At 49.3% G+C, this 25823-nt stretch overlaps 1 protein-coding gene across 19 annotated transcripts in view; it reads left to right on the forward strand.

Annotated features, from left to right (window-relative positions):
- Positions 1-25823, forward strand: part of ATP2B2 (ATPase plasma membrane Ca2+ transporting 2) — a 380950-nt gene that overhangs the window by 270348 nt on the left and 84779 nt on the right. For all 19 annotated transcript variants that reach the window (XM_027522833.1, XM_027522827.1, XM_027522826.1 and 16 more), the window contains one exon: positions 22321-22518. In XM_027522833.1, the coding sequence (XP_027378634.1) occupies positions 22321-22518 (198 nt within the window). The remainder of the gene's footprint in view (positions 1-22320; positions 22519-25823) is intronic.

Raw genomic sequence — 25823 nt, forward strand, 5'->3', positions numbered from 1 at the left:
CACAAGGTAAATGGTAGCAGACAGAGAAGGGGACATCGACAGTAACACAACAGTACTGGGGGGCTTGAGCATCGCTCTTCCACCAGCGGACAGATCACCCGGGTAGAAAAGTAATAAGGAAGCACAGGCTTTAAATGGCACAGTAGACCGGTCAGGCCTCGTTGGTATTCACCTTGTAGGTGGCCGTCCTCCCCGTATCTTCACACCATCTTCCTTCTGTGTGTGTCTGTCTCTGACTGCAGATTTCCTCCACGTAAGGACACAGGTCATCCTCGAACAGGGCCCACCCGCAAGACCTCATCCTAACTGAGCAACTGCTCCCCTCTGTGGTGGCTCTATATGGTCCCACCCTGAGTTTCCAGGCCTTATGACTTGGGCGGGGGCACAATCCACCCAGAACATTCTCACTTGAGACGATCCTTTCTGTGCTTGAAGCCCCAGTTTCTCTCCTGTAAAGTGGGGGTGCACGGGGGGACAGAGGAGGACTGTGGTGAGAGCTGACGAGCTCTCTTCCGTGCGGATGCATGCGTCTCCGAGCGCCCATCCCAGTGGGCGTTAGGAAGCAGTGAGGCAGCCTACGCGTTAAGCAGCGGGCGTCCTGGGTCTGATCCCAGCTGTGCCACTTACTTACTCGCCGTGTTGTGCCAAGCAAATGACTTCACCTCTCAGAACCTGTTTACTCATCTGTGAAATAGTACTTGTTCGTGATCCGTGGTAAGGAATAAATGAGCTGGTGTAAGAACACACAGCTCAGTACAGGAAGCCTGCAGGGAACGGAAACTGCCGTTACTCTTATTACTATCATCATCATTATTTACATATTATAGGTTTAAGATGCTGAGGCACAGAGAGGGAAAGATCTTGCCCCAAACTCACACAGCCTTCTGGCCCAAAACCACATGAGAACTCTTCTCCTGACCCAAAGTCCCAGTTTTTTTTTTTTTTTCTTAACCGTTTCCCTGTGTGATGTTAAGTAATTCCTAAATGCCTAATATTAGGAGAGCAATTAAGCCGCCTTCAGCTTCTCCACATGCCTGATGGAACATCGTGGGAAATTGTTGTTGCAAAGAGCATGAAGCAACGTGTATGGGGCTCGTGATGCGGTGCAGTGTGAAAAAGCCGTGTTCAGCATGGTACATTGCAGCAACTCCGTAGAAACAGATGGGAGGCAAGTGCCAGTGTTGGGGTTATGGGTAAGATTCAGGGTGATGGTTTCTCTCTCCACTTGTCCTTCTGCGTTGGTGGGGACGTTGTCCTAAGGCAGGTCAGCTGAGGCGCGTTGGTGATGAGCAACAGGAGTGGTGGGGCAGATCCGAGGGAAGAACGGGCATGGTCCCCCGAAGTCAGACCAGAGGCTGGAAAACCGAGCTCGGTTTTCTGGAGGGAAATTGGGATGCGTGGGGCTGGATGGCAGGACTGACACCAGGAATATATGCCCCTGGGGGGCACGCAGGCTGGGAGAAATCCACTCCCGCTGTTTCGGGTCCTTGCGTTGTTCCCTATTTCGGGCAGCGCTGGGCTGGTGGGTGGTTAGCACATAGCTCTCTGGGGTGGTAAGGAGTCCTCGTTTGTGGCGCATGCTGATTTCCATGGCGTAAGTGTTCCTACAGCGTCACGAACACGATGGCACAAAATGTGAGACTGGGAGACGACCCACAGTCCACACCATTACGTGGCGTTTCTGTGGGTAGACTCGGTGGGCTCCAGAGAACAGAGCATAGTGACAGGCAGGAAAATAGTTAGGAAGGGGCCACTTGTTCCCCTTTTAAAGCATGGGCCACTTGTTCCCCTTTTAAATATGATTTATAGAAATTGGAACTCTGTATCATTGACTCCTCATGACGGCTGCCTCTAACAGCCAGCTCACAAAAGTGCCTGAATACTTAGCAACAGGGTCTCACAAGAAGATGGGAGCTGATCCCACTGCATTGCTGACTCCGGGTCCAAGGAGAGAGCTTGTGGATGGCCTGGCCTGAAACACGGAGCAACACAGGGGTTGTCGCCCGCCAGGCTCCTCCGCCCATGTGATTTCCCAGGCAGGAGTACCGGAGTGGGCTCCCATTTCCTTCGCCAAGGGATCTTCCCAACCCAGGAGTCGAACCTGCGTCTCCTACGTTGAAGGCAGATTCTTTACCATCTGAGCCACCAGGGAAACCCTGTAAAGAGGATCCAGGGCTTAACTGTGAGAACAGTGAATGAAAGGAACCAGCCACCCTGTATAGGGGCTTAAAACAGTTACACCATGTACACCCTGCCCCAGCTGGCCCCTACCTTCTCCAGGGAGGGAGGGAAATGAACTCAGCTCCCCATCACCCTGCTGAGCCCACCCTAGAGATTCTCCCAAGAGGACAGAAATCCCAGTGGGAGAGTATCTCAGGGCAGAGTCTTCCCAAGCAGCCCTGCAGGTAGAAGAGGCTGCATGGGGACCCTCGGGAGTCTGGAGCGGCCGCCTATGAATGGCTTGCCAAGATTGGCTAAGGTTGAGTTCTGGTAGGCCTCCGGCTCTCTGGAGTTTTCTGATCCCCTATGTTGTTCAGTGGTAAAGAATCCGCCTGCCAATGCAGAGACACAGGAGACGTGGGTTTGATCCCTGGTTTGGGAAGATCCCCTGTAGGAGGAAATGACAACCCATTCCAGTATTCTTACTTGGGAAATCCTATGGGTTGAGGAGCCTGGCGGGCTCCAGTCCATGGGGTTACAAAGAGTCAGACACAGTTTAGCGACTAACCAACAGCAGCGTGGTTGCTTCCCAATGTTGTATTAGTTTCTGCTGTACTGCCAAGTAAATCCACTACACATACATGTATCCTCCCATTTTTGGATTTCCTTCCTGTTTGGGTCAATGCAGAGCATTGAGTAGGGCTCCCTACTGTATACAGTAGGGAGTACTGTATACAGAGCTATACAGTAGGTTCTCATTAGTTATCTAGACTTTTGGATTTTATGCTTCCTGAGGACAAGGGCAGTCTCATGCACCTCTGAAAAGTTAGCACCTAACAAAGATTCTACATAAATGAAAATACGAGTGATGGTGATATGCGTGGGCATGCTGAGGGCTCCCTAGTCCACTTGCCCCAAACGGAACCCACAGCCCGCTCAGCTTAGGACCTGGGGGGAGGGGGCCGGCCCAAGAGGGGCTGCGATCTAACAGAGACACACACCCTGCTGCCCCCTTGCCAGCCTCAAGGACATGTGAGCTGGCATGAAGCCGCCAGCATCCTCTTGAAGTCCTGGGAGATCTAATTACCCAGACAAGGAGAAAGTGTCGAGTGAGTGAATGCCGGGGTTTGGAATAATCCATTTTCTGACTGCCGCAGTTAATATGAGGCCAGGCTGCAAAACCGTCCCTCTGATGTTCTGACAACGGGCTCCCGGGAAAGCTGGCTGTTTGATCTGGAACTGCTAGCTTCTCTGTCTCCCCCAGAGGTTTCCTAAATTGTCCGAACAATTACCATCTTGGGGAGCCAGCTGTGTTTCCGGCCTCAGCACAGTAGCAAAGAAAATGCAGCCGCCATGTGGGAGGCTGATGGAGACCACCCATGGGGCTGCAGTGAGTCCCAGCCCCCAGGTTTAATTCTGAGCAGTGGAGAGTGGTTGGGGGGGACTTGCGGTTTATATGGTATCTCTTTCTAGTATTATCACCGTTTCACAGACAAAGAAACTGAGACACAGTGTCAAGGCCAAGGTCACTCACCAACAGGTTGCAGAAGTAACATCTGAACCCAAGCCAGCCTGGCCCAAGTCCCCTCTCTCCAGTGTGTTCTAGAGGCCGGCAAATCTTAGATGTTATTTCCTCTCCCTGTTTTGTGTATTTAAATTTCAGAGTCCTTCATGACAGGTCCTGAAGTTTTGTCCCTGAAAAGTGCACAGAATGATGATTTCATGCTAGCGTGTTTCTTGGTTAATGGATATCTTTACCTTTTGCTGTAAATATCTAAGAAAGAATTGCCTCCAGTAAATGCAGGGCCAAGCATACAGGGTTTAAGGGTGTCGGCGAACTCCTTTTGTAGAAAAGCCTAAAGTGAAACAAAAGGCAAGAAGGTCCCAAGCACCTACTAAGTGCCAGGCATTGGAACCATTCCTTCATTTGTTCATCGATTCATGCAGCAGACGGTCCTTAAGCACCTATCATGTGCTAGACATAGTTCTGGGCCCCAGGAATTGATGCAGCAGTGAACGGAATAAAAAATGTCACCGCTCTTATGGGGCTTGTGTTTGAGTATGGGTGGCAAGAAAAAAAGCTAAGAAAATGGAGAAATAATTGAGATCGTCCATTGTCATTACGGCTCTGGGGAAACAGGCAAGGGCCGGGGGAGGAAGAACAGAACAGTCACTGGAGATCCTGAGATCAGGAGGCGGAGAGGACCTGCAGAATGAAAGGGAGGCTGCGCCATGGAATGAGGGGGAAGCGTGGACAAAGGCTTGGAGGTGGGGCCTGAGGGGAAGTCAGCGGGGGCTGGACGAGCAGGGGAGCACCAGAACTGTGGGGTTTCCTCCCTAGTGGGGTGGATGCTGGAGAGCTGAGAACAGGCGAAGGACATAGTGTGTTATCTCATCCATTCTCACCATGCCCTGCAGAGCAGGGACCAAATCTGAACTCCAGCAGGTGAGGAGATACCAGGGCACTGACTGGGTATGGCTCAGCCAGTGAGCAGGTGACAGGGCCACTTTTTGAACCTGGACCTGGGTGAGGATCTCGGTATCACCTAGCCAACCAGGGGTCAGCATGGCTGGAAGCCCAGCCCCAGTCTCCTAGCACGGTACTCCATCCCCCAAAGCTGTTGCTGCTTTGTTCTGTTCCTTATGGCTTTGTTGCTGAGCCCCAGGCTGAACAGAACTTAATGATGTGTGATTTGAGGGTTCATCTGGAACATTTTGTTTCTCCATATAATTGTGAGCCAAGGCAGAGATGTGTGTTGCTGGTTGCTAGGCAACCAGGTGTGACCCAGTGAATGCTGGGGGTGATGATTCTTCCCAGACAGAAGTGGCAGGTCCACCCACCCTTCCCTTTCTGCAGTGCCCCCTGAATCCAGACCCTCTCAGCCAGGCAAGTGAACTCCAGGGACTCAATGATGAGGGGGACAGAATGCAAAGTAAGTGTAAACAGGAGAGGGTGAGAATTCCAAACCAACAGTAAATAGGTTCAGGCCTAAAGGAAAACTAAAGTGGAGGACCTATCCCAATATGCAGGAAAGGTCCTTTACATAATAACAGCCCTCACTCTTACCATGTACCAAACACTGTTTTGAGCACATTAGTGTAGTGTTAGACACTCAGTTGTGTCTGACTCTTTGCGACCCCGTGGACTGTAGCCCACTGGGCTCCTCTGTCCATGGAATTCTCCAGGCGAGAATACTGGAGTGGGGTGCCAATCCCCTCTCCTTTCTTGCCATTCTTCCTTCTCTAAGCATATTGTTGCTGTTGTTGTTCAGTCACTCAGATGTGGCCGATCCTTTGCGACCCCATGGACTGCAGCACGCCAGGCTTCCCTGTCCATCACCAGCTCCCAGAGCTTGCTCAAACTCATGTCCATCGAGTCGGTGATGCCATCCAACCATCTCATCCTCTGTCGTCCCCTTCTCCTCATGCCTTCAGTCTTCCTCAGCATCAGGGTCTTTCTATTGAGTTGGCTCTTCGCATCAGGTGGCCAAAGTATTGGAGACTCAGCTTCAACATCGGTCCTTCCAATGAATATTCAGGATTGATTGCCTTTAGGATTGACTGGTTTGATCTCCTTGCAGTTCAATGGACTCTCAAGAGTCTTCTCCAACACCACAGTTCAAAACCATCAATACTTTGGCGCTCAGCCTTCTTTATGGTCCAACTCTCACATCCATACATGACCACTGGAAAAACCATAGCTTTGACTAGATGGACCTTTGTTGGAAAAGTAATGTCTCTACTTTTTAATATACTGTCTAGGTTTGTTATTGTTTTTCTGCCAAGGAGAAAGCATCTTTTAATTTCATGGCTGCAGTCACTATCTGCAGTGATTTTGGAACACAAGAAAATAAAGTCTCTCACTGTTTCCATTGTTTCCCCATCTATTTGCCATGAAGTCATGGGACCAGATGCCGTGTTTAGAATGTTGAGTTTTAAGCCAGCTTTTTCACTCTCCTCTTTTCACTTTCATCAAGAGGCTCTTTAGTTCCTCTTTGCTTTCTGCCATAAGGGTGGTGTCATCTGCATATCTGAGGTTATTGATATTTCTCCTGGAAATCTTGATTCCAGCTTGTGCTTCATCCAGCCCAGCATTTCACATGATGTATTCTGCATATAACTTAAATAACCAGAGTGGCAATATACAACCTTGACGTAAGCACATTAACAAGTATCGACTCATTGTATCTTCACAGCAAGCCTAGGAGGGAGGTACTGTCAAAATTCCCATTTTAGAGACAGGAAAACTGAAGCACCTGGGGGTTGTGTCCAGCCTGTAAGTGGCAGAACCCCTTCATGGATCAGTGCAAAGAGATGACTTGTTGGAAAAGACCCTGATGCTGGGAAAGATTGAAGGCAAGAGGAGAAGAGGGCGGCAGAGGATAAGATGGTTAGATAGCATCACCAACTCAATGGCAAACTCCGGGAGATAGTGAAGGACGGAGGAGCCTGGCATGCTGTGATCCATGGGGTCACAAAGAGTCGGACATGACTTAGCGTGACTCAACAACAGCAACAAAAAGCGTCAGAAGCAGGTGATCTGGCCCCAAGTCCAGCACCAAAACAAATGGGTGGGCCTGAGACCTGACTGGGGGTCAGCAGGGAAAAATGGAACACAGGAGAGATTTACTCAAAAACTGGAGTTGAATCAATTCAGTTCTTATCATGGCCCTACTGTGCACTGGACAGTTTCCCTTATACAGAAATGAGGTGAAGAACTGGAGGAAAAGGAGTGGAGGCAGATAGACCCAAGCCGGCCATCAAACTATTTACTAGAGTGGTGGCTACTGTGAGAGAAGAGAAAGATGCTGGGAGACGATGGTGTTGAGGCAGACCCCAGAGGAAAGGAGACAGACCCAGACCTGGAAAAGGAACCAAAGTTGGAAGGAGAGGCATTTCACCTGGGATTAGAGTGAATTTTTACACATCTCTCTCCACCCTAGACTGCAAGCTCCTCATTAAGGGACGTAATAACCTGGGAAGGGTTGTGAGTTTCACATACCTTGGACTGGACTTATTTCTCAAAGGAAAGCAGGACTGCATCAGCACCCGCAGAATTTGAAGTGGAGGAAAGAATTCACTTCTGTGTCCTTACGAGACAATGCATACCTGACATTTTGGATGCAGCAATCGTGAAATGTTTGTTTAACAAATATGTGAACAGAGAGGAAAAGGGAATCTAAGAATGAATGGATTAGTGAGTGAGAGAAAGGGATTGGTTTTAATTGTTGAAGAGGGGATATTAGACACTGTTGAGCATTTAGAGCCAATGCACTTTCCAGGGTGGGGACATACGGGTCAGAGGGGCACTTAGGAGAGATAAGAGCATCATTCACTGTGAGTCAGAGGATGACGGTTCGGGAAGGGAGATCCACTAAGGAGCCATTGCAGGGACAGCCAAATTAGAGATGCGAGGACCCCAGACTCAGATGGTGATCTCAGGCCTGAAGAAGAAAGGTCAGATCCAGGAAATCCCAGGGCGGCTGGCCAGTATGGTCAGAAGGGGGAATAGATTTCAAGGAAATGACATCCAAGTGGGTCTACCTTGTGGGCCTCTTGACATCCTGAGCCAGGGGTTGAAAGAGAAAGAGGACAGGACAGCAAATTCCTGAAACACAAGCCCCCACTTCCAGACCCAAATCTGGGGCAGATCAGATCAGTCACTCAGTTGTGTCCGACTCTTTGCGACCCCATGAATCGCAGCAAGCCAGGCCTCCCTGTCCATCACCAACTCCCGGAGTTCACTCAGACTCACGTTCATTGAGTCAGTGATGCCATCCAGCCATCTCATCCTCTGTCATCCCCTTCTCCTCTTGCCCCCAATCCCTCCCAGCATCAGAGGCTTTTCCAATGAGCCAACTCTTTGTATGAGGTGGCCAAAGTTCTGGAGTTTCAGCTTTAGCATCATTCCTTCCAAAGAAATCCCAGGGCTGATCTCCTTCAGAATGGACTGGTTGGATCTCCTTGCAGTCCAAGGGACTCTCAAGAGTCTTCTCCAACACCACAGTTCAAAAGCATCAATTCTTTGGCGCTCAGCCTTCTTCACAGTCCAACTCTCACATCCATACATGACCACAGGAAAAACCATAGCCTTGACTAGATGAACCTTTGTTGGCAAAGTAATGTCTCTGCTTTTGAATATGCTATCTAGGTTGGCCATAACTTTCCGTCCAAGGGGTAAGCATCTTTTAATTTCATGGCTGCAGTCACCATCTGTAGTGATTTTGGAGCCCAGAAAAATAAAGTCTGACACTGTTTCCACTGTTTCCCCATCTATTTCCCATGAAGTGATGGGACTGGACGCCATGATCTTCGTTTTCTGAATGTTGAGCTTTAAGCCAACTTTTTCACTCTCCACTTTCACTTTCATCAAGAGGCTTTTTAGTTCCTCTTCACTTTCTGCCATAAGGGTGGTGTCATCTGCATATCTGAGGTTATTGATATTTCTCCCGGCAATCTTGATTCCAGCTTGTGTTTCTTCCAGTCCAGCATTTCTCATGATGTACTCTGCATATAAGTTAAATAAACAGGGTGACAATATACAGCCTTGACGAACTCCTTTTCCTATTTGGAACCAGTCTGTTGTTCCATGTCCAGTTCTAACTGTTGCTTCCTGACCTGCATACAAATTTCTCAAGAGGCAGATCAGGTGTTCTGGTATTCCCATCTCTTGAAGAATTTTCCACAGTTTATTGTGATCCACACCATCAAAGACTTTGGCATAGTCAATAAAGCAGAAATAGATGTTTTTCTGGAACTCTCTTGCTTTTTCCATGATCCAGCGGATCATGGACACATGATCCATGAACACAGCAGATGTTGACAATTTGATCTCTGGTTCCTCTGCCTTTTCTAAAACCAGCTTGAACATCAGGAAGTTCACGGTTCACATATTGCTGAAGCCTGGCTTGGAGAATTTTGAGCATTACTTTACTAGCGTGTGAGATGAGTGCAATTGTGTGGTAGTTTGAGCATTCTTTGGCATTGCCTTTCTTTGGGATTGGAATGAAAACTGACCTTTTCCAGTCCTGTGGCCACTTCTGAGTTTTCCATATTTGCTGGCATATTGAGTGTAGCACTCTCACAGCATCATCTTTCAGGATTTGGAATAGCTCAACTGGAATTCCGTCACCTCCACTAGCTTTGTTCGTAGTGATGCTTTCTAAGGCCCACTTGACTTCACATTCCAGGATGTCTGGCTCTAGGTCAGTGATCACACCATCGTGATTATCTGGGTCATGAAGATCTTTTTTGTACAGTTCTTCTGTGTATTCTTGCCATCTCTTCTTAATATCTTCTGCTTCTGTTAGGTCCATACCATTTCTGTCCTTTATTGAGCTCATCTTTGCATGAAATGTTCCTTTGGTATCTCTGATTTTCTTGAAGAGATCCCTAGTCTTTCCCATTCTGTTGTTTTCCTCTATTTCTTTGCATTGATCGCTGAAGAAGGCTTTCTTATCTCTTCTTGCTATTCTTTGGAACTCTGCATTCAGATGTTTATATCTTTCCTTTTCTCCTTTGCTTTTCACTTCTCTTCTTTTCACAGCTATTTGTAAGGTCTCCCCAGACAGCCATTTTGCTTTTTTGCATTTCTTTTCCATGGGGATGGTCTTGATCCCTGTCTCCTGTACAATGTCATGAACCTCATTCCATAGTTCATCAGGCACTCTATCTATCAGATCTAGGCCCTTAAATCTATTTCTCACTCCCACTGTATAATCATAAGGGATTTGATTTAGGTCATACCTGAATGGTCTAGTGGTTTTCCCTACTTTCTTCAATATAAGTCTGAATTTGGCAATAAGGAGTTCATGGTCTGAGCCACAGTCAGCTCCTGGTCTTGTTTTAGCTGACTGTATAGAGCTTCTCCATCTTTGGCTGCAAAGAATATAATCAATCTGATTTCGGTGTTGACCATCTGGTAATGTCCATGTATAGAGTCTTCTCCATTGGAAGTGGTCAAACAAGAAATGGCAAGAGTGAATGTCGACATTCTAGGAAGCAGCAAACTGAAATGGACTGGAATGGGTGAATTTAACTCAGATGACCATTAAATCTTCTACTGCGGGCAGGAATCCCTCAGAAGAAATGGAGTGGCCATCATTGTCAACAAAAGAGTCCGAAATGCAGTACTTGGATGCAATCTCAAAAACGACAGAATGATCTCTGTTCGTTTCCAAGGCAAACCATTCAGTATCACAGTAATCCAAGTCTATGCCCCAACCAGTAACGCTGAAGAAGCTGAAGTTGAATGGTTCTATGAAGACCTACAAGACCTTTTAGAACACCCAAAAAAGATGTCCTTTTCGTTATAGGGGACTGGAATGCAAAAGTAGGAAGTCAAGAAACACCTGGAGTAACAGGCAAATTTGGCCTTGAAATACAGAATGAAGCAGGGCAAAGACTAATAGAGTTTTGCCAAGAAAATGCACTGGTCATAACAAACACCCTCTTCCAACAAATCTGGGGCAGACATCACTAATCAATCCTGATACGCAGACTCTTCAAACTCAACTCCAGGTAGCCCTTGCTAATAAGTCACAGTTGACTTGCAAGATGAAATTAGTTTGTGGCTCCTGTCTGAGAGGTGGCAAGGATAGCCCTCAGATTTGACTATTCTCTGAAAGCCGAATCAGAAGAGGGAAAGGGGTAATGAGGGAGCAGTGAGGCCTGAAAGTTAAGGTCAGATATAAGCCACCCGAGGTCCAGGTAAGAATCATGACATTTTCCCTCTGTAAGAAGGACTCTGAAGGCTTACAGAGTTTAAACAGTTAAACTCTCGAAGAGGTTTTCGTTTTTAAAGAACTTTGTTTTGCTTTTTGTATTTAGTTATTTTTGATTGATTGATGATTGCATTACAATATTGGTTTCATTTCTTCCATACGTCAATATAAATTAGCCACAGGTGTCCCCTATGTCCCCTCCCTCCCCGCTAGGTTGTCACAGTGCCCCGGCTTGAGTTCCCTGAGTCATGCAGCAGATTTCCATTGGCGATCTATTTTACATATGGCAGTGTGTATGCTTCCATGCTACTCTCTCCATTCATCTCACCCTCCCCTTCCTCTCCCCCACCCTTGTTCATAAATCTGTTCTCTATGTCTGTATCTCCACCGCTGCCCTGCAAATAGGCTCATCAGTACCATCTTTCTAGATTCCACATATATGCATTAATACACGATATTTGTCTTTCTCTTTCTGACTTACCTCAGTCTGTATAATAGGCTCTCAGTTCACCTACCTCACTAGACCTGACTCAGGTGCGTTCCTTTTCATGGCTGAGTGGTATTGCATTGCATATGTGTGCCATCATTTCTGTATCCATCCATCTGTCGATGGGCATCTAGGCTGCTTCCATGTCCTGGCTGCTGTAACTAGAACCGCGGCAAACGATGGGGCACATGTGTCTTCTTCAGTTTGGGTTTCCTCAGAGTATGTGCCTAGAAGTGGGATTGCTGGGTTGAATGGTGGTTTTGCAAAGGAGTCAGGCACGGCTGGGCGACTGAACAGCACCAATGTTTTATTATTGTTCCTAGTTTTTTAAAGAGTCTCCATACTGTCTTCCATAGTGGTTATATCGATTTACATTCCCACCCGCAGCGCAGGAGGGTTCCCTTTTCTCCACTCCCTCTCCAGCACTTCTTTGTGGAGTTTTTGATGATGACCATTCTGACCAGTGTGAGGCGGTATCTCACTGTAGTTTTGATTTGCATTTCTCTAACAATGAGCGATGTTGAGCATCTTTTCATGTGTTTATTACCATCTGTATTAAAGGAACTCTTTTTTTAAGCAAAATCACCCAGCTCTTGGGCTTCCCAGGTGGAGCTAGTGGTAAAGAACCCTCCTGCCAATGCAGGCGACTTAAGAGACATGGGTTCAATCCCTGGGTTGGGAAGATCTCCTGAAGGGCAGCATGGCAACCCACTCCAGTATTCTTACCTGGAGAATCCCATGGACAGAGGAGCTTAGCAGGCTATAGTCCATGGGTCACAGAGTTGGATATGATTGAAACATCTTAGCACGCATCACACACCCAGCTATTATTATTCATTTGTCCCAAGTAATGACAATGCATCCATTCTTATGAAGAATAATATTCTGAAGGTACAGTTTGACAGCTTTCCTGAGAAGCCTGACTAGTCTCAACCGACTTCAGTTTTGTTGTTTGGTAAAGGTCCTAAGGAACATACTTTTCTCCTACCGTGGACTCTGTAGCCTGCCAGCCTTTCATGCCGCACCTGCTTCGTGAGCACCTACTATGTGTTGGGCTCTATTCTAGGTAACAGGACAGTCTTCACCATGGAGCTCCCAGCAAATTAGGGCAAGAGCCAGCCTCAGAGCCAGCTATGGTCTCACCAGTGACCAGCCCCGGTGACCCTTCCTCTTTCACAGCCAGCTTAACAGCTGGAAAAAGAGTGTGTTCTGTTATCTTCCAAGAAAGCATTGTAGTCAACCTGCCAGCATGCCTGCTCCCGACTCTGCATGGCTGGTCAGCAGAGCAACTGCCCCTTCTCCCCCAGAGGAGGGCGGACTCACCCCCCAGCAGGACTGGCATGGCAGGGCTGGCCGAGGACCTGGCCGCCCTCAAGCATCACAGGAATGAGGTTCCCAAAAGCAGACACAAGTGACTTCTCCCGGGCTTGGGGTTAGCACAACTGCAGAAAGGCTTGCTAAGGGAAGCACACGCTCCCAAAACAACACACTTCTAAATAAGAACGCACTTCATAGAGAACATGGCGCATGTCTAGAGAGAAACTTCACTGGGTTTTGCCAGGACTCAGTAAATGGTGTGACGATCACTATGGCTGCTCCAGTTGGAGTCACTGGGTGTGTTTTCACAGCTGTCCCCTTGCTCTCAGTATTAGCTTGAGCCTTGGTCAGTCCAGCATGGGCTTTCCTGGTAGCTCAGATGGTAAAGAATCTGCCTGTAGTGCGGGAGACCCAGGTTCAATTCCTGGGTCAGGAAGATCTGTTGGAGAAAGGAATGGCAACCCACTGCAGTATTCTTGCCTGGAGAATCCCACGGACAGAGGAGCCTGACGGGCCACAATCCATGGGATTGCAAAGTCAGACACAACCAAGCAACTAACACTTGGTCAGTCCAGCATCTTTATCCAGCTCGAGGCTGCAGCCGGCACCACACCAGTCCCCTGAGCAAAGGGACAGGAAGTACCCGGCCCCCGAAACAACAGTGATGCTGACCCTTCTTCTGTTGCGCGGGCAGTGACAGAGGTGGCCTTTGTCAAGTTATTGGAGAGACACACAGAACATTTAAAGTATAAAAGAATGCGCGACAGTGTGGGGAAGCAACAGCATCAATGATAGGTTCCTGGTGCAAATGCTTAGGCTGTCCTGAAGAAGCCTGTGTCGCAGAGCAACAGGGGCGTGGGGTCTTGGCATCTCCAGACTGGGGTTCCAGTCCTACTGTCCTATTCATGCCTCTGATGGCTGCATGCACTCAGTCAGGCCTCTTCATCATCTCCCTCCTCCATGGGGTGTTACAAGGCTATCAGCTTCTGCAGCTGAAGTCCTTTAACCCGTACACGTGTGTGTGTGTGTGTGTGTGTTTGGTCTTGTCTGACTGTAAGCCAGAACTGTAGCCCGCCAGGCTCCTCTGTCCATGGAATTTTCCAGGCAAGAATACTGGAGTGCGTTGCCGTTTACTACCCAAGAGGATCTTCTGACCCAGGGACCAGGCCCATGTCTTTTGTGCCTCCTGCATTGGCAGGCGGATTCTTTACCACTATGTCACCAGTGCCTACTCTATGCCAAGCACTGTGGGCCAGGCACCGCCTTAGATAGCCCTCTCCTCTGGTCTCTGGGGGCCTGCAGGATCTCCCTGTTTTATAGCCCAAGTGGCCCAGAGAAGGTGTGTGACTTGTCCCAGGTCACACAGCTGCGGAAAGGGGAACAGCTGGAGCCACCGTTAGTCATTGGAGGCCGTGACCACACAACTCAGTGCCTAGAGGGTCAAAATGAATAAGTGCATGTCTCACCCACTGCCAGAAGAGCTTGAGTCTGTGTGTGGCAACAGCATTGCACGGTTAGACGACCACGTGGGTGTAGAAGAGCCAGGGAGGGTGGGAGTGCCATTCCTGCTCCACTAGTGTGTGACTGGTGCTTGCTGAGATGCCGGTGCGGGCGGGTGCACAGCCACCGTTCAGCGAGCGAAGGAACCGGCAAGCGAATGAAGGAAGGAGTCAGGCCACACACGCTCTAGTTCAGGACGGGACTCGGGCCAGCTTCCCTGGGGTCCCTTCCCACTCTGCCGCTTCCTACCTGTGTGTAAGATGGGATGATAATAGTGTCCCCTTCAAGGGGCCACGCTGGGGATTAAGTGAGTCTGCACACATGAACACTGTTAGCCTAGAGCCTGGCATGGAGTAAGCACTAAGTGTGGCCTGTGAGGATGGCGAGGACCAGTGGTTTAGCCAGAGGGTTTCGTGTCTGTGTTATTTAGCATTAGAGTTGTTGCTCCGTGCTGTTTGCTGTCTGCTAGTACCAAGTGTGGGTCCAGCTGGGACCCCCGCCCCTCCCCCTCTTCCCCCCTCTCCCTCCTCCCCCCTCTCCCTCCTTCCCCCTTTCCCTCCTCCCCCGCTCCCTCCTCCACGGGCACACGGTGAGTGGTTCCTGCCTGCCAGCCATAACCAAGGACACAAAATGAACTGACGCAGATCTTGCCTTTCAGGAGCTCAAAATTAAGTAATCCCAGGAGTCAGTTGAAATACCACTTAATAACTTCCGTAAGGAGGGTGGTGGGGGAGGTAAGCTGCATGGAAGGGCCATTAGATGAGAGTAAGGCCAGCCAGGGGCAGCTTCCTGAGGAAGGTGCTGTGACCCGTCCCAGGAGGGTGAGGCCGGAAAGGCAGCCAGGCATGCAGACGGCCAGGCCGAGGGAGCGCAGGCACGCTGGAGGCAGCGAGATGAGATGAGAGGCTTGCCGTCAAAGTGGCCTCCTCAGTTGGCTGCCCTGTAGCTGTCCTGCCCCCTCACGCAGGGCAGGCTCGCCCCCTCCGACAGTGGGCAGCACCTCTGTCGGGCCACAGGCTCACCCGGCAGGCTTAGAAGGCCCCTCATGGAAGCTTAATGGCTTTATGAATGAATGATACAATTACAGGAGAAGTGGATCTCAGAATTTCTGAGCAACAAGGGCCCTTAGAGGACTAGTCCAAGCTCCTTGGTCGAGAGGAAGGAGAGGCCCAGCGGGGTCACATGGCCAGTGAGTGATTAGAGGAAGATCAAGATGGGACGCCAGGCCCCAGCCTCACATACTCACTCCTCACGACCTGTTTTTGTGTGTATTAATCGCTCAGTCAGGTCCAACTCTTTACGACCCCGTGAACTGTGGCCCACCTGGCTCCTCTGTCCATGGGGATTCTCCAGGCAAGGATACTGGAGTGGGTTGCCATGCCCTTCTCCAGGGGATCTTTCCAACCCAGGGAGCGAACCCAGGTCTCCCACATCACAGGTGGATTCTTTGCCATCTGAGCCACCAGGGAAAGTTTTTAGTTTGGGTTCCCCAAAAGCAGAGTGTGAGCCAAGGGTGGGATGCAGGTGGTATGTTTAGGAGTCATCTCGGGAGTGAGAGAGCAAGAAAGCAGGGAAGAGAGAAATGCCATTGGGGGTGTGCTGGTGACCTGATTACGCTGCAGGGGACCAGGGCTATGGCCCACTTGACCTTGGCAGGGAGCATGTGGGAAGCACCTGAGAACTGTCCCTCCAAGGGTACAGGAGCATCTATCCTGACTCCCAGTCCCACTGGAGTCTGGGGTAATTCTCGTCACTTCTGGGCCCCCTGCTTAGTGGCACCCGATGAACCCCCAGCTGCAGGAAGAGCCCTGAAGCTGAAGACAGATTTGGAGGACACGTGAAGGGTGTGGCCAGCGTGCTCCGGAGCTGCCTGCCATTGGCTGCAGTGTGGAGTCATAGAGGACCAAGGGGCTGGGGCACAAAAACTCTTGCCACAGTTCCTTATGAGATAATAATAGTGCCAGCAATGGTTTTCATTCCTCGAGATGTTCCCTGCACCAAGTGCAATGCTGCATCCATTATGTTCATCACCTGAGGAAATAGGGACCAGTTATCCCCTTGGAGGATTCCCAGGGGGCTCAGTGGCAAAGAATCTGCCTGCAATGCAGGAGACGCAGGTTTGATCCCTGGATCAGAAAGATTCCCTGGAGGAGGGAATGGCAACTTACTCCAGTATTCTTGCCTGGAGAATACTATGGACAGAGGAGCCCAGCGGGCTATAGTCCATAGGGTTGCAAAGGTCAGACACAATTGAAGTGACTTAGCACTCAATTACACTATTAATGGGGCTTCCCTGATAGCTGAGTTGGTAAAGAATCCGCCTGCAATGCAGGAGACCCCAGTTCAATTCCTGGGTCAGGAAGATCCACTGGAGAAGGGTTAGGCTACCCACTCCAGTATTCTTGGGCTTCCCTTGTGGCTCAGCTGGTAAAGAATCTGCCTGCAATGTGGGAGACCTGGGTTTGATCCCTGGGTTGGGAAGATCCCCGAAGAAGGGAAAAGCTACCCACTCCAGTATTCTGGCCTAGAGAATTCTTTTGATTGTATAGTTCATGGGGTCGCAGAGTCAGACATGACTTAGCAACTTTCACTTTCACACTATTAATGATTAAAGTAATAAAAATGAAAGGGATGTTCGGTGAGCTATGAGAACATTCAGAAACAGGTTCAATCTGAAGGGGACAGAGAGACAGGTTTAGCTGAGTTCAATGTGAATGAGAGGGAAGCGCAGTCCAGGCAGCAGGAACAGCATGTGTGAAGGCCCTGAGGCAGGAGAGCACCTGTATTGAAGCTGTACTAGAGAGGCTGGTGGCGCTGGGGTGTGTTGGCAGGGTGAGGGAATAAGACTTAAGAAGAAATAAGGGGTCACACTGTCCAGGGCCTTCCAGATCTTGGCAAGGAGAGTAGATGTCTGTCTGTGCAACGGAAGCCCCTGGAGCATCTTCAACAAGGGCCTGACATTCACACAGTGCACTTCATGCTTTTAAAACATCCCTCTGACCACTAGGTGGAGAATCGGTTGAAGGTGCCTAACCGAAGTCCTCCTGGACTGATGTGCAGGCAGTGAAGGGGAGTGGTCGGATCAGAGTTAAGTATTCCTTTGAGTGGAGGGACACACAGGTAGTAGTGATGAAGCCAAGTTTTTAACCCAGGAATATTTGTCTCCAAGCTCATATCTAAAAGGAGGGCCATTTCCTCTCCAGGGGATCTTCAAACTCTGTCTCCTGCTTTGCAGGCATATTCTTTACCACGAGCACCACCTGGAAAGCCCCTCATATCAAAAGGTTGTGTGGAAATAAGTGTACATTTTCTTATAGTACGTATTGATTTCTCCCTGTAAATTAAACTTTGAATTGTTCAAATAAAACATGAATACATTCTCCTGGGTTAAAATAAAAATATTTTAGTCCAAGTTAGAGTCCCAGCCACTGCAACCAATCAGATTGCCCTTTTCTTCCCCAGAAGTTCCACCATCATAAGTTTGGAGCAGATCCTTAAAGAACCTTTGCTACATATTTACATATATGTGTACCTATAGGAAATATAAACTATGGCTTTACTGAGTTTTCTGTTTCGCATAAATGGAATCAAACTGTACACATTGCTCTGCAACTTGCCTTTTTCACTCAGTTTTGCTATATTAGTGCATATAAATGGATTGTGTTTTCTAATTGTTGCATAATATTTAATGGACTGGATGCACCACAGTGGATTTAGCCCACTCACTTTCCAAAGACGGAAATGCATTTTTCTATAAATGTTATAGCTTTTGAAGGACTCGTGTTTTTTTTTTTTTCCTTTCAAAATGTAAGACTTTTATTTATGCTAATGGAGGTACCCACACTGCAGTGACAACACAAATATTTAACAACTCCGAGCCTGGTGACTAAATTTTCCCATTTTCTTCAGGTGCCTGGAATCCCTGGGAGTTAGCTCTTGTCTGTTTGCCAAGTCTGTGTTTATAGCTCAAGGCTGTGTCCAGAACAGGGGAAATGGTGGAGTTGTTGACTTTTAGCTGCTGGGCCCTGAAATAGGCGCCCTGGCATGACATAGAAATAGCCCAGCTGTGGATTCTCAAAGACCTGGGGTCCAGTCCCGGCTGAGCTGTGTGGCCTTGAGCAAGTCACTTGAGCTCTCTGAGCCTCAGTGTTCCCATCCACAAAATGGAGTTTGTAATCCTTGTCTTACAGACTGGCCAGAGGTGAATGCAAGCTCCACGTGCTAAGTGATGATCCCCGAGAGCACAGATGTGTGCACTTAGCCCCCCTCTGTCTGCAGCCCCAGCATACTGGAGGGAATGGGGTGATGGTGTGGGGTGGGGCAGACGAGTTCGTCCTGCATCTCTAAAGGGGTCACTCGAGGTCACAGACAATGAAAAGACGTGAATACTCTGTCGCTGCTGTCGGTGTCGTGTGAGGGTGCATTTGAGCTCAGAGGCTTTCTGCCCAGATTCTGGGCCCCTTGGTGTGCCAGGCACTTCTCGTATAGTTGTGCGCCTTTCATTTGCACCCCAGCAGGCAGAAACAGCGAGTCTCCCCTCTGCCCCAACTTACAGCTGAAGAGACTGAGGTTCTGAGGGAGTGTCACTTGCCCAAGTGGCAGGTTGAGGCTAGAATTTGGTCCCTCTGCTTCTGGAAGCTTCCCTGAGGCTGCAGGCAGCTGCTCAGCAGAGCGCCCCGTCCTGGACCAACAGGGATGTCGCACCTCTCGTGATGACATCGCGGATGTCTGCGTTCAACCATCAAGACCCCTTCACAGACGGACAGAACAGCGGCTTTTCTGGCCTCCTTTTTTCCAAAAGGATGCTGCTGCTGCTGCTGCTAAGTCGCTTCAGTCGTGTCCGGCTCTGTGCAACCCCATAGACGACAGCCCATCAGGCTCCCCCGTCCCTGGGATACTCCAGGCAGAAACACTGGAGCAGGTTGCCATTTCCTTCTCCAATGCGTGAAAGTGAAGTCGCTCAGTCGTGTCCGACTCTTAGCGACCCCATGGACTGCAGCCTACCAGGCTCCTCCGTCCATGGGATTTTCCAGGCAAGAGGACTGGAGTGGGGAGCCTTTGTCTTCTCTGCCAAAAGGATGAGATAAAGGCTACTCGGAGGTCACCAAAGGACAGTTTGAATCAAATCTCTTAAACGATGCTGATGGAGAGAGAATGTGAAATGTCCATAATTTTGTGTGTACATTAAGGCTCAGTTTTTTTTTTTTTTTAAGCTAATGAGCAAGATGAGAACCTTTTGGTGAAAAGGGCCTGGGCCAGGAGTCAGGAGTCCAACCCCAGCTTTGCAGCTGAATCACTGTATCTGAGTCAAGATACTTCCCCATCCCTGGGCCTCACTTTTCCACCTGCCAAATGGAAGAATGAGACTGGCTGACCACAGGACTTGTCCTGCTCCAGCAAAGGGGGAACCTGGGGCAGGGGATGGAGAGGGTGGAGTGCTTTTGGTATAGGGTTGCCAGATTTAACAAAGAAAAGTATAGGATATCCAGTGAAATTTGAATTCCAGATAAAAAAATAATTTTTATTAGCGTGTCCCCAATATTATAGGAGACATAACTTAAAAGTTATTTGCTATTTATCTGAAATTCAAATTTAACTGGTCATCCTGTATTTTGTCTGGCAACACCATTCAGCACCTTGACCTCCACCGGACCCCTCAATTCTTTGATGCAGATAATTGATATCTTCACAGCTACTAGATCAACTCCTGGCCACCCACCTTCCCACCAGATCCTCACCACCCAATCCCAACCTTCCCACCAACACCCACTTTCCTGTTCACATAGAAATTCTAGAGCCGTGAGCTGAGAGGTTTCATGGGTCTAGGAATTCCTACAGCAGAGATAGGGGTGGAGATGCAGCTGAACTCAGGGACTTAAATCCGTGGAGAGATGTATGTCCGTGTGTATCACGAAGGCTGGAGGGACACCGTGTCTGTGGGTGCTCACGAGCGGCTGATCTCATCGTGGGCCATGTCTACATGTGCGCACACACGCTAGGGGCACTGCTTCCGCATGTGACCAAGAACCTGGCCAGGGCAAAGCCTCAGAGCCTGGGGGAAAAGCCAGTGTGTGTCCAGTACAGCTGGACAGAGATGCACTTTGGGGGCAAAGCTTCCTCAGGTAGCCAATGACACAAGCGGCCGTTACAACAAATCATTCCTGTTCAGCGCAAGAACCCACGTTCTGCACTCAGCTCTCTTCTTGTACATAATTAATAGAATACAAATTCTGACTCCAGCAAAAGACTTGAGCCACATGCTGGGGCATTTTTTAATTTCTTCACCGTGAGGACACACTTCCCTCACCTATACTGTTCACAGAGAGCTTCCACGCCCCTTCCTCTGTGGAGTACAGCTTACCATAGCCTCGGGCTTATTTTGCTCCCATTTTAATGATGAGAACACTGAGTTTCCAGGGGATGAAACAACCAACCCAAGTTCATCCGCAAACCTGACTCCTCACCCTTGTACAAAGAGAAACTCAGGTTCGAAAATCTATGGTTCCACACAGTGTCTGCTATCAACTGCATTTGGGTCTCTGAATTTTCAAGGCCTTCCTGGCTTTGTCCCGTGGATATTTGACACAGTATTTTAATTTTTAATATACTAAATGGTGAGATGCCCTTTAATCTAAATTGAATCTCCAGCACCATTCATCTCTCACACCAGCCTGGTAGTTTTCCTCCCAAAATAGGCACTGTTAATTTTCAGCCTGAGGGTGAGGAGACTTTAAATTTCTGCTCCTGGGGAGGGCATGACCAGTGGCCTGGGCCAGGTGGACTTTCCTACCTGTAGGTCTCCATAACAACTGTCTTTGGATATAAGGTTGCCACAGCCACCAGTCCCCACTTTCAGCCCTTCAGCCAAGTCCATCCTTCATGTTGTATATGAGGAAACTGAGGTCCAGAGAGAAGTGGGTTGTCTGCAGTCACACAGCCCTTCCGCTGTGCCTGTCCTCTCCTTGACCAGCCTCCTCTCCTTCTCACTGAAAACTCATCTCTTCAGTCTTACTCCTCCAGGATGTCGTGATTAATGACACCACTGTCTTAACTGAACAACAATGACCCAATATCCTCACCTGAGGGCTTCCCTGGGGGCTCAGTGGTGAAGAACCCACCTGCAGTGCAGGAGATGCAGCTTCGATCCCTGGGTCGGGAAGATCCTCTAGAGAAGGAAATGGCAAACCACTCCAGTATTCATGCCTGGAGAATCCATGGACAGGCTACAGTCCATGGGGTCGCAAAAGAGTTGGACGTGCCTGACAGACCAATGCTTTTCACTGTGAACACATATTAGCCATTCCAGCATGGGAGGCTGGGGGCAACTTTTCCATGTGCTTAGAACAGGGCCAGCCTGGGTCCTCCGGTCCCAAGAGTGTGCCATGGCTGGGTCTCATGAAGGCCTCCATCTCCCCATCTATGAAAGAAGCATAACCCAGCTCAAGCTCCCTTCCTCCCACTGCACAGGCAGGACAGTGGATCTTCAGCACTTCCTGTACTGATAGGCAAGGCCAGTGGGATGGGGGAAGGTCTCCTTGGGAACAGGACACCCTCAGGCTCTTCTGCAGCTCTCAGCCAGTCTGGCTCTTGGAGGCAGTAGGTGGGTGTCTTACTATGAACATCAGAAGAGGCTCAGCACCCAGAACCCCATTTCGGAGGCATGTCCATCTCCTGTACCCCTGAACCACAGACTGTAGGATCCCAGGACCACCAAGCTCCTATATTCCTGAGCAAGGGGCTCTTCCCTTCGCAGGACTCCCCCAGCACCCGCATGGGGCAGGTGTGCAGAGAAACACGGGTTGAATGAATAACAGGATGAACAAAAAACTATTGGAGTCCTAGGCCCTGTGATGTGATAGCTTGTCTATGATGGTAGATATTGGACCCTGGGGCCCCTGCAACTTGAACAGCAGAATGCCCCAGTCCTCCAACTCCAGCACGCTGTGATTCCGTTCAGGAGATCTTCTGGGTGGAAGCTAGCATTGGGCGCCGGCTCCTGGTGGGTTCCTGCTGGTTTCCTGCCTTGTTTTTGCCTCTCTCCCCCTGCCACGTGGCCGCCCCCCTCGGAGTGATTCCTGGGCATGTGTGTCTCTCCAGGACCCCCAGGCCAACCTCTCTGCACTCTGTCCTCAGGTTTGCCGGGCACTGCTCCAGACCTGGAGAAGAGAAAGCAAATTTTTGGGCAAAACTTTATACCTCCAAAGAAGCCAAAAACCTTCCTGCAGCTCGTGTGGGAGGCCCTGCAGGACGTGACGCTGATCATTCTGGAAATCGCCGCCATCATCTCCCTGGGGCTCTCCTTCTACCACCCGCCCGGCGAGAGCAACGAAGGTAAGACGGCACCTGGGACCTCCCGCTCCTGGCCTGCAGCACGCATGCCCGGCCACACCTCGGGGCACCTGGGGGCTCAAGGCCACCGTTCCCTCCAGGCTGGGAAACTGAGGCCAAGGGGCAGTGGGTGGCTGAGCTGGACCGGGGCTGAGAGTGCCTGGCCCCCCTTCTCCCATGTGGGAAACACAGAGGTTGGTCAACCACGGTCACGTCAGGGTGAGCGTTTGTCGAGCACTTAGTGTGCCGAACTCCAGGCCGAGATACCGTCCTCCTAACAACCCCATGACATAGGGGCCATGATTACGCCCATTTTAAAGATGTGCCTTGGGCACAGGGAAGTGCATTAACTTGCTCCAGGTCACCCAGCTAAGAAAGAGCCCCGAGATTTTGCGGTGGGGCTTGTTAAAGACACCACTGCCCAGACCACGCTCTTGTTGTTCAGTCGTTCAGTCGTGTCCCATTCCTTGCCCTTGCGGCCCGTGGCTGCAGCACCCCGGGCTTCCCCGTCCTTCACCATCCCCCAGAGCTTGCTCAGACTCATGTCCATCGAGTCAGTGATGCCATCCAACCATCTCATCCTCTGTCGTCCCCTTCTCCTCCTGCCTTCAATCTTTCCCAGCATCAGGGTCTTTTCCAATGAGTCAGCTCTTCACATCAGGTGGTTAAAGTATTGGAGCTTCAGCTTCAGTCCTTCCAGTGAATATTCAGGGTTGATTTCCTTTAGGACTGTCTGGTTTGATCTCTTTACTGTCCAAGGGACTCTCAAGAGTCTTCCCCAGCACCACAGTTCTGAAAGCATCAATTCTTTGGCGCTCAGCCTTTCTTTATGGCCACTCTCTGGTTATGTTGAATGGAATCCAAGGAAGAGTGACCCCAAACTTCTATCCAGCTGCTCTCTGTGGGCTCCTCACTCTCACAGCTGACGACAGACCCTCCGAATCGCCCACCTATGGGCAGCATCCATGCTCCATCGGACACGGTGTCAGCCTCGGGCCCCTTGCCCTCTGGGTGCTCTAGCTTCTGAGTGATCCTGTTTCAGCTCCGACACTGGGCTCCCAGAGGCCCCCAACTGTGAGAAAAGCCATGATGACGTCAGAGCCCTGTGCAGCTGATATTCTGGAACAGGGATCGCAAACTTCAGAGCACGGCCACATCCTGTTTGTGTGTGGCCCTTAAGCAAGTCACTTTCCTTCTGTGAATCTCAGTTTCCCCATCTGCTAAACAGGGCAACAGACCTCACCTGGAGGGGCTCTAACAAGGAGGTGATGGAGGGGCATGTGGACAGCCTGGCACACAGAGGGCGCCCAAAGATGCTGGGCCTGCTGCCGCTGTCGGGGGACCACCCTGGGCTTCCTTCCCTGCAAGTGTGAGGCGGGGATCTCACACTCGGTGCCTTGCAGGAGGAGGACTCTCAGCCACGATCCTTTGCTTGGTTCAGGGCCAGCACACCCTGGTGGGGCTGATGCTGAGCACGCTTGGCCACGTGACGCATCTCGGGCTTGAGAGGACATCCTGAAATGTGCCCTGGGTTCTGAATGGGGCCATTGCTTGGTGGGTGGAAGAAGTACTGCCCCACTCACCCAGGGAGGGTTCTGGAGTAAACCTACTTTCTCAGTCAGGACTTGGGAGCCCTAATGGAAAACCTCATAAATAAGTGAGGAGGTTGGGATTAATATATACACACTAATAGACATTAAAATAGATAACCAACCAGGACCTGCTGTACAGCACAGGGAACGCCACTCAATATTTTGTAATAACATATAAGGAAACAGAATCTGAAAAAGAATAGATATGTACATATAACTGAATCACCGGGCTATACACCGGAAACTAACATGACATTGTAAATCAACTAGACTTCTATTTTAAGAAAAGAAAACCTCAGCCTCCATTCTTCCTTTCATTCCAAATACTGAGCACCTGCCAAGGGCTAGACTTCACCAACTCCATGCAGCTTCCCTTTATCATGGCGAAGGTTTTTAAGCCTGAATCCCTCTACACATCTATACGTAAATAGAAAGACAGGCAGACTGATAAATATATACACATAAGCCACGGGCTATGTAGGATTACATAAGATATATTGTTTTGCTGTTAGATTTTTATAATCTGATTTGCATTAGTAGAAAAGTACAAATACTTTGTTATTAATTATTATTAGGCATCTTAATGTGCTTCATAAATAGATGATCCTTCTAGGTTCACTGCTTCAGGCAAGCAAATAAAAAGTGAGAACTAAATATAGGAAATAGTCTTTATGGGCCTCATTTGCCCAAACGAGGAGGTGGTCCCTGAGGTTCCTTGTACAGCTGCTACCCCACTCTCTCCCATGCCAAAATTTCCTGAAAAACTGGATAACCAAGTCTATCTGGTCAGCTGCCTTTAATTTTTTTTTTTTACCTAATATTACTAGTTGCAGCCATGAAATTAAAAGATGCTTACTCCTTGGAAGGAAAGTTATGACCAACCTAGACAGCATATTCAAAAGCAGAGACGTTACTTGCCAACAAAGGTCCGTCTAGTTAAGGCTATGGTTTTTCCTGTGGTCATGTATGGATGTGAGAGTTGGACTGTGAAGAAGGCTGAGCGCCGAAGAATTGATGCTTTTGAACTGTGGTGTTGGAGAAGACTCTTGAGAGTCCCTTGGACTGCAAGGAGATCCAACCAGTCCGTTCTGAAGGAGATCAGCCCTGGGATTTCTTTGGAGGGAATGATGCTGAAGCTGAAACTCCAGTACTCTGGCCACCTCATACAAAGAGTTGACTCATTGGAAAAGACTCTGATGCTGGGAGGGATTGGGGGCAGGAGGAGAAGGGGACAACAGAGGATGAGATGGCTGGATGGCATCACCAACTCGATGGACATGAGTTTGAGTGAACTCCAGGAGTTGGTGATGGACAGGGAGGCCTGGCGTGCTGCAATTCATGGGGTCACAAAGAGTCAGACATGATTGAGCAACTGAACTGAACTGAACTGAACTGAATATTACTAGTTGATTCCTTTTTTCTGCATCACCTCTTTCCAAAGAGGATTTAAAGCAAATAAGTTTGCTCCCTTGATTGAGATATAAATTTGACTTTGAACTGCCTGGCAACCAAAGCAGAAAGTGAATTGGGGTGATTTGCATAGCTCAAGTTATCAGTTAGGAGGAAAGGTAGTTCTTTGAGAAGATAGTACACCCCCTGACAATGAACTGTGGGATGAACTTACACACAGGACCTTATGTGCGAGCGTGCTGTGTTGTTTCAGTCGTGTCCGACTCTTTGCGACCCCATGGACTGTAGCCCACCAGGCTCCTCTGT

The sequence above is a fragment of the Bos indicus x Bos taurus genome, chromosome 22, assembly GCF_003369695.1.
Source record: "Bos indicus x Bos taurus breed Angus x Brahman F1 hybrid chromosome 22, Bos_hybrid_MaternalHap_v2.0, whole genome shotgun sequence".
Taxonomy (NCBI): domain Eukaryota; kingdom Metazoa; phylum Chordata; class Mammalia; order Artiodactyla; family Bovidae; genus Bos; species Bos indicus x Bos taurus.